Consider the following 9,045-nt stretch of genomic DNA (forward strand, 5'->3'; position numbering starts at 1 on the left):
TAAAATATTTTTTCTTCTTAGGTATTTTACTGTTTCTGCCAAGTCTGGGGAAAATGCGCAGTGATAGGAAAAATTGGTTTTTTTGCGATCATGCCTGTTTATTTAGTCATGCGGTCGACGAAAAGTAGGCCGCGATCGTCACGCGAATACCGGCCGTTTTACGGCATGGGTCTCCAAACGTTTTCCCGCCTAATTTAATTTCAAATCGTGTAATGTACTAACGTTTATAGTAAACAAAAAAAAAATAATAATAATGATAGTACTCCCTTTACGAAAAACAGCCGTTATGCGCGTGACGACCGCGGCCTAATTTTCGTCGACCGCACTATAGGTACAACCATTGATTATAAATACTATAGATAGCTCACTGCAGTACAAAATACGCTGCGCAATGACTGGCGAGTACCGCTTAGTGGCGCTCCGCGCGATATTTAGTTATGGCGTGCACCGCAATGATCGCTGGTATAGTTCATAGGAGTAGTGTCGTAAAGATTAGTCTTGAGTTTTTCACAGTAGTGATGGGCGATTCAGGTCGGTGAATCGATTTTTGAATCGATTTACATCGGAATGAAAAAAATCGATTCAAAAAAAATCGTTGCCCAAAAAATCGATTTTTTGAATCGATTCTTAAAATAACGATTTTTTAAACAACTAGATGGCGCTTTTTGACGTAATGTTCTAGCTCTCCCTTGTGACGCCCGGGTTCATATTGATTCATATATAAAGGTTTTCTGTACTCATTAATTTCAGTGCGAGTACTCCCTGCCTTAGTCCCACTTGATTTCGGAGCGAGTATACACTGGAAAGTGTTGTACCTGTATGACTACATCAATCACAACGGAACTCACCACTTCAATGAACAGTGACAGTGTCCAAATGGTGATAGCTGGTCACAGGGGGGAGGAGATACGCCTTAATTTTTTAATTTTTTAAAATTTTATTGAATAAATTACCAAATTTAAAATGTTTTACCTATAGGCGCACATAGGGGGGTGCTTGGGGGTGCTTAGGGAAATTAAATCTTGTTTAACATTAATAATTAATGATTACATATTATCATATTATATTATACTTATAATATAATTACTTTTAAATATTTGTTTTTATTTTAAATACAAAATACAAATTAATAATCATTGCAATGCAGTTATTATAGTATTAGGGTGGTCAGGAGTGTGGATCTGTTTCTGTGTACCATAAATTATTCCAGCACCCCCTAAATTCACACCCTATGTGCGCCTTACTTTACTGCGTTTTACCTTAACATAATATATAATAATGTATATTATAATGTATATATTGCCCACATAAAACATCCATTCAGAAATACAAATACTTGCCATGTGCAATAATTTTCAAATACTTGGTAATTCAACACTTGTCAATAAAATCATAAATTTATTTAATTATTTTACTAGGTCAAGTATACCATATGACATAATATGCTACACACAGTTATTGATGCCAAATAATGTACACTGACTTGTGTGTAGTAATGTTTATTAAAATTTAAACACAATTAATTCAATAATTCACAAATAATTGAACACTGATGTTTTTATGAATTTCTTTATTAACAAAACTGATACAATTAACACATTATATTAAATTTAAATATTTGAAAAAATAAGAAATACAATAAAGATATAATATTGATTTTATTGAAAATGTCTTATTCTAATTGCCAATCATTTACTGACAGTGATCCAAGAAAAAGGAGTTTATTAAGGTTACCACCTGTTAACCTGTTACGACTATCAGTCATAACTTGACCTGCTTTAGAAAAAAGACGCTCCGAAGGTACAGAAGTAGCTACCATTAATAAATAAGGATCTACAATTTTTTTTAAATGAGGATAAATGGGTCCATGAATATCCCAAAAACTTAAAACATTATCAGTTAATGGCACTGTCGGTTGGTTTAAGTAATGCTTAAGATCTGTAGGCATTTCGTTGACATTTATGCTCGGTTCAGTTAAGGCTTTTTTTGACACTAACTGTCTATGTACTGCCCATAAGCTATCAGGGTCATCTTCAGAAGAACTTTCATTATGTGAACTGGTTTCACTGGAGTCTGTTCTAAGTTCTAAAATTTTTTTTTTAATTGCATTGATGAATTTTTAAGAAGCCACTGCACTATTGGAATGTAAGGTTTTAAAACGGGGATCAAGAATTGTGGCTATGGAAAGAATTTCCACATACTCTACTCTACCAAATCTGGTTTGTAAATTGTTACTTAAATTAGATTTTAAAGCCGAAGCAACAACACCATTCACTTCTACTGATTCAATTTTTTTTATCAAGCAATGCATCAATGGGATAATTTTACTACCTGTTATATATTTTTGGGCACATAATTCTTTAGTAGCAGATTCGAAAGGTTTTAGTAGATGCACGATTTCTTTAGCAATAAACAGCTCAGAACCAGTTATCATGGTAGGACCTTTATGGAACTTCACGATAATAGATGCTACATGGTCAGAACAATTAATAAACCTGTCTAACATATAATACACAGAATTCCACCTTGTTGAAACTGATTGCTTTAATTTAAATGCACAGACTTTATGCAGCTCGTCAGATGCAGATACACATTGCTTGAAAAATGTAACTAAATGTTTTACCTTATTTATTAAAGTAGCAACATTGTCAGTGTTATCCAATGCGTTTTGTACTACAAGATTTATCGTATGTGCGAAGCATGGCAAATGTTTATCCTTACCAAAACACGTGCTCACAGCGCTTTTAATATTAGCACCATTGTCAGTTACGACCAAAAAAATTTGACGTTTTTCAATACCCCATTCCTGAAGAGCACTGTCCAGCCACTTGGCAATATTTTCAGATGTATGACGCTCATCAAGTTCTAACACTCCAAGTACCACACTTTCTAAATTTAATTTGCAGACACTTAGAAAATGAACTGTAATACCAAGATAACTTTTGGTATTGATAGTATCTGTCCATATGTCTGTAGTAAGTGTGATACTTTCCACCGAAGATAATTTATTTTTTATTTTACCCGATAATACATCGTACTTGGAACTAATAAGTTTTGTTATGGTCTTTCTTGATGGTGCTTTATACAATGGCAGAGCTCTTTTTACGAAGTAGTTGAAACCATCTTTTTCAGTTGTAGAAAGCGGCATGTTGTCTTTCACCAACATATAAACCAATGCATTTGTTATGGTTACATTTTTTGTGCCTCCACCTAAAAAAAAATTATTAAGATTTAAAAATAAAGTTAACATACAATATGTTTATTAAAAACTAGTTAATTTAAGCATACAAACATATATATTATATTATATTGTTTAGTTTTTAATATTGCTACCTATTATAGATCATGGCATCATGCAATTATAAAATAAAATACAAATGTTTTGTTAAATCCCTGAATACTTAAATATTGCCTCTTACTTTCATATGATCTGAATTCACTAATTGATTGATAGATTGTTGGTTGTATTAATTTCGTGCTCGTTGACGATCTGCTTGCAGTAGTTAGATTTGATACCACAGACAATGTTTCGCTCGTTTTTGATATCAACGAGTCATAATCAGAATGTAGGGAACATGAAGATTCTGGTCGAGACTGAGAAACCACTGTATCCAAGGTGGTTTGAGCACCAGACTGAAATTAAAAATTAATATCATATATTTTAAACATATGAAATGTCCATGTCATTATATTGACATATTTCAATAGTTAAATCATAATACTTACCGTGGACTGAACAAATAGAGAATCGGCTTCATCGTCTTCAACTGAAGTGTAAACAATGGCGTTTGATTTAGAACATTTAGCATTTTTTGAGGCATTTAATGAGGGGTGCTTGCGCTTTAGGTGCTGCTTTAAGTTGGTTGTATTGCCACCAGTTCTTACGACAACATTACATAATTTACAACAACCACCCTTATGAGGCTTATCAACTTTCACAAAGTAATTCCACATGTTTGAAGTCGAAGACATAGTACTATTGTATAATACTATAATGTATTCACTACTTCTCTGAACTGAACCACTGCACAAGGCACACTCCACACGTATTCACAATTCACAATGACACAACCACAGCTGTACACGACACACGTAAACGATTAACGAAGAACGGAAGAACCGAAGAACAATATGACAATTGACAATTGACAGTAAATTGTAAAATCAGTAAATACTACTAAATAGTCAAACTGTCAAAAACCAAAGTGGCAAAGTGTTTAGTGTATAATAGTGTATAATATAATCACTAGACACTAATCACTATAATACTATTATGTATATTGTAGAATATAGATAAGCCCGATAAGGTGGTCAGGACGGTTAGCCGTTAGGTATAAACCATAGAGTAGTAAACGAATAATCTTGCAGTATCATTATCAAAAATATTTATTACAATCACGGTTGTAGATATATTGAACAGTGATTACAATTACCATTATTATCATGTAAAAGAAAATGTGACCAATACAAAATTTCAAAAAAATACAAGAAAAAAAAAAAGAGAAAATCGGATAAAATCGGCCAAAAAAAAATCGATTTCACAAAAAAATCGCCCTAGCAGAATCGATTTAAAAATCGATAAATCGACCAAAAAAAAATCGATTTTTTAAAAAATCGATTTAAATCGCCCATCACTATATTCACAATAGAGGCAGACGTACTTATTGACCTACCTAGGTTTCAATTCTTTGAGCGTCTACAAAGACAATACTCGTATAATACTATACTGTAAACTTGGTACTTAACTTGTTACATTGGCGCACTGCCAACGATTACAAAATAATAAATATTAAATACCTATCCATAGTAATATAATCCTAGATGGGTGGCCAAAATATACCCTTTCCATTTCGGCTAGTAGTTCTGTTTTCTTTACAATTATAACAACAGAGCTTAACAATTCAATTAAATATGGTTGTATCCAGAAATGTGATTTTTGATGAAAATCATTACCCACGAGTGCTTGAAAAAATAATAAAATAAAACGATTAAACTTTAATTATTATCATTGATACTAAATACTAGTATTTATAATCAATGTAATTACCTTTGTCAAAGTAAAAATTAATTTTTGTTTGAATACACTTTTTTTAGTCTTCAATTTTTAATATAAGTTGTAAGTGAAACGGTGACACCCCCCCCCCCCACAATTGGTTGAATATTTATTTTTAAATCAGTCCCTAATTATTCAAATATATTAATTAGTTATTGCATAGTCATATTATTTTATGTGTATAGTATGTATATTAGTATATAAGTATGTACGGTTTTTATTATAACACATTAGTAGTTAGTACATTACGCATTTACACATAATATTTACCATATTATAGTACAGTCATTATCATCAATCATCATATATATTTTGTAAATTGAAATATTATTCCATAAATAAAAATATTATCAGTATATATATATCAGTTGACTGCCACGGTGTTTTTATAGAGCTGTCCTCAAACGCTATGAGTACCAGAATAGATACTCGCTGTGTTTGTCCCATGTGCTGTCGTATTTTTAGACAGATGCTAACATGGGCCATGGGTTTTTTTTCATATTTCTTATAATTTTCTTATCGTAATTGTTTATTTATGTCATTTTAATAATATTTAAACGAAAAATAAACCGATTTGGAGTGAGTACCATATATGGTAGGTACTCGATGCCTATTGTATCATATTATTCAGTTATACGTTTATTTTCATTCGAGTCATCGTCGACGTTAGGTTCTTAATAACCCGATCGCGATATATATGGTACTCGATGCCTATTGTATCATATTATTCAGTTATACGTTTATTTTCATTCGAGTCATCGTCGAGTTCTGACGTTATTGATTATTATTTTATAATGAACGACGACGAAATTGTTCAAGCTCTTTGGTCATCAGATAAGTTATCTGAATTTGATAATAGTGATGCAGATCCTGACTGCTTTGGTAAATATCGCCTAATTTATAATGTTTTTTTGTATATCGTTTTAAGTGTACAAACTTCAATCATTTTATCATAAATATATAGATAATGCACAACTTTTATCGTGTATGACCTTAACTAATAATAGTAAATAATTTAATAGAAAATTTATACTACCCATTTCATTTTTATATAGGATTCTGATACTGATGATGATATCCCTTCGAATAACTCACATGAAAATTACGCTTCTGACACTGATGATATAATTGCTTCAAATAGTTTAAATGAAAATTATGACGCTTCTACTTCAAGTTCGTCTGGTTAGGTTAGGTTAGGTTGGGTCCTTTAAACAGTAATACTTCTTGTCCAGTGTTGAATTTTAAAAAAACATTAAATTTGAGCGCTGTTTGCTGTATTCAGTTTGAAATTTTCTCCTCTTTCTACTCCATTAAACGAATTGAGCATCAGAAACGGTTCTCAGTGACGTAATCACGAAAAATAGTGAGTACCCTAATTGACCCTCAAACCCTGAAAGTCAAATGGTGTGAGTACCAGAATTGGTACTCAAAGCCTGTAGAACATAACGTGTTTAAAATATGTGGCACAGGAGACAAACCACGTGAGTACCAAATATGGTCCTCGTGGCAGTCAACTTGTTATAACCAATAGACTTCAAGTTACACTCAGACTCAATGCGAAGTATTTTCGGCTCTTTTAAATTATACTATTGACTATAAATAGTATCATTAAACTTTTACTATTTATATTCAGTGCTTGTACGCTTGTACAAAATATTGGAATTATATTATATTGATTCAGAGTACACAAGCGGAAAACTTGCGCATTACGGACGTACAAATTGAACGATCACTTGTTGATCATTTACATTTTTTTTAAGACTTGGTTGTTATTTATTAGATAAGTATCTGAGTGTCTTTTACCATACCTTTCAAAAATCTTTGAAAGGCTAATTCTTAAACGATTGTATCCTCATATACTTGAAAACAATATACTCCCTCCTGCACAATTTGACTTTAGAGCTAAACATAGCACGATACACCAAGTCCATAGAGTGGTTGATGCTATAAGCACATCTCTCGAAAAAAAATGCTATTGCACAGCTGCTGTCTTCTTAGACATATCCTAGATCTTCGACCGAGTATGGCTCGAGGGCCTCCTGTTCAAACGTCGCAATTTTTTACCCCACGGCTCTTTCTTTTAACTAAATCTTACCTTACAAACCGCCACTTCCAAATACGTTTAGGCTCAGCAACATCAAATATAGCCCCAATTTTCGCCGATGTATCTCAAGGAGAAATCCTCTCCCCCATACTCTTTATTTATATGCCTATGATCAGCCAACAACTCCAAACACTTATGATGCCGACTATGCAGATGATAAAGTAATTTTTTCAATTCATAACGATCCAATTATAGCCTCTACTAACTTACAATCTGAATGGTATGAAAAATAGCGTGTAAAAGTAAATCACAGCAAGTCGGTTCATACAACTTTTACCCTTAGACACAGTCAATGCCCAAATGTTTCAATTAAATAACATACGTATTCCACCACTCAATGCTGTTAAATATTTAGGATTAATTCTTGACCAAAAATTAACTTGGAACAAACGTATAAAAGCTAAAAGATTGATCCTTAACGCTCGATCTAGATCGCTAAAAACAATATTATCAAAAAATAAATTTACTAGCTTAAAAACAAAACTACTTGTATACAAAACTCTCCTAAAGCCAATATGGACATACTGGTTACAAATCTGGGGATCGGCCAAAAAAACAAATAGAAACAAAATTCATGTCTTTCAGAATATTATCCTTAGAAAAATCACTAACGCTCCCTTCTACGTCTCTAATTTAACTCTCCACCAAGATCTAGGTATACTACCTTTTGTAACTGAAGGGAAACTATTTTACAAACATTTTTTCGACAGACTTGAAAATCACCATAACCCTCTAATAAAAGAGCTACCTTCTCACTCACCGGAAATCCACAATGTAGACTCAAAAGGAAATGGTGTCGTGACCTTTTAAATTAAATATCGCTCATTAATGACCCAAAATATAACGTCAAGTAAATAAGTGCCACTAATGGGTGGCTTCTTATCCAAGCATTCCATGTTTTTTTTTTAAACTCTTATCTTAATACGCTTATTGTGCAAAATTGTATAGATTGTGTATGTGCATTTGTAAAATAAAATAAAAAAATAAAGTATCTGAGTATCTCGTAATATCTATAGAATTGTGTCTTGTTATGTTATTTTGAAGTCATTTATACTTTTTATTGACTACTGTGTTGTTCTCAAATAATTAAAATATCTAGTGACAAATGTGCATATTTTAACTGCACAAATACACGTAGAAGTACATCAAATATAATATTTCATCCTTTTCCATTAAACGAAGAAAGGTCCAAAATATGGATAGTTAATTCTGGTAAGTAATTAACATTTTAAATTTATCTATAATACAGAGGGTTTCAAAAGTCTTCGTCCGATTACGAACTGATATAGTTCGGCAACAGTTAATAGCAGGTTAATGACCAACGTATTAATGAAAATATTAGATAACTAATAAGTTTATTTTAAGTTATCTAGCTGATAAATTTGGTATGCCGGTATTTGAACGGTGAACTCCCTCAGCGGTAGATTGGGCGTAAGGGAAACAACGATTTGGAGATTCATCCCTGGCCACCACGTTCCCGTGACCACACAGTGTGTGATTTTTTTTTATGGGGCTACATAAAAGATAAAGTGTATGTACCACCATTACCTACAAACTAGGATGGGAAAAATGAATCAAATCATTTGATTCGACTCACTAAAATGAATCGTTTTTATGATAGCTAGCGATGTTATGAATAGCGTAGGCGATTCTTAAAAGTAGATCGGTCTTTTGAATCAATATACATCAAAATAAAGATTTTTGTAATCACTAGATGTCGCGTGACCATGAAGATTAGAGATAAGCATGATATAATAAACTAGGTATGATGCACATTTTATGATACGCATACTCCCCTCTTCCGCCGACCGATTGCTAAATGAAACATGGCGCTGGACTTTCGCCATTTCTCATTGGTTGTCTAGGTTATTGTGATAAGTGATAACTG

General features: G+C 32.5%; 1 protein-coding gene across 1 annotated transcript; it reads right to left on the reverse strand.

Moving 5' to 3' along the window:
* Positions 1–1,672: 1,672 nt before the first annotated feature.
* LOC111042330 (zinc finger BED domain-containing protein 1-like) lies at positions 1,673–3,972 on the reverse strand. The gene is made up of 4 exons (XM_022326903.1): positions 3,727–3,972; positions 3,420–3,633; positions 2,161–3,210; positions 1,673–2,085 (listed from the first exon to the last, which is right to left on the reverse strand). The coding sequence occupies exons 1-4, from the start codon at positions 3,970–3,972 to the stop codon at positions 1,673–1,675; spliced, it is 1,923 nt and encodes a 640-aa protein (XP_022182595.1).
* Between the last annotated feature and the right edge of the window lie 5,073 nt (positions 3,973–9,045).

Source organism: Myzus persicae, unplaced genomic scaffold (assembly GCF_001856785.1).
Source record: "Myzus persicae strain clone G006 unplaced genomic scaffold, MPER_G0061.0, whole genome shotgun sequence".
Lineage (NCBI taxonomy): Eukaryota > Metazoa > Arthropoda > Insecta > Hemiptera > Aphididae > Myzus > Myzus persicae.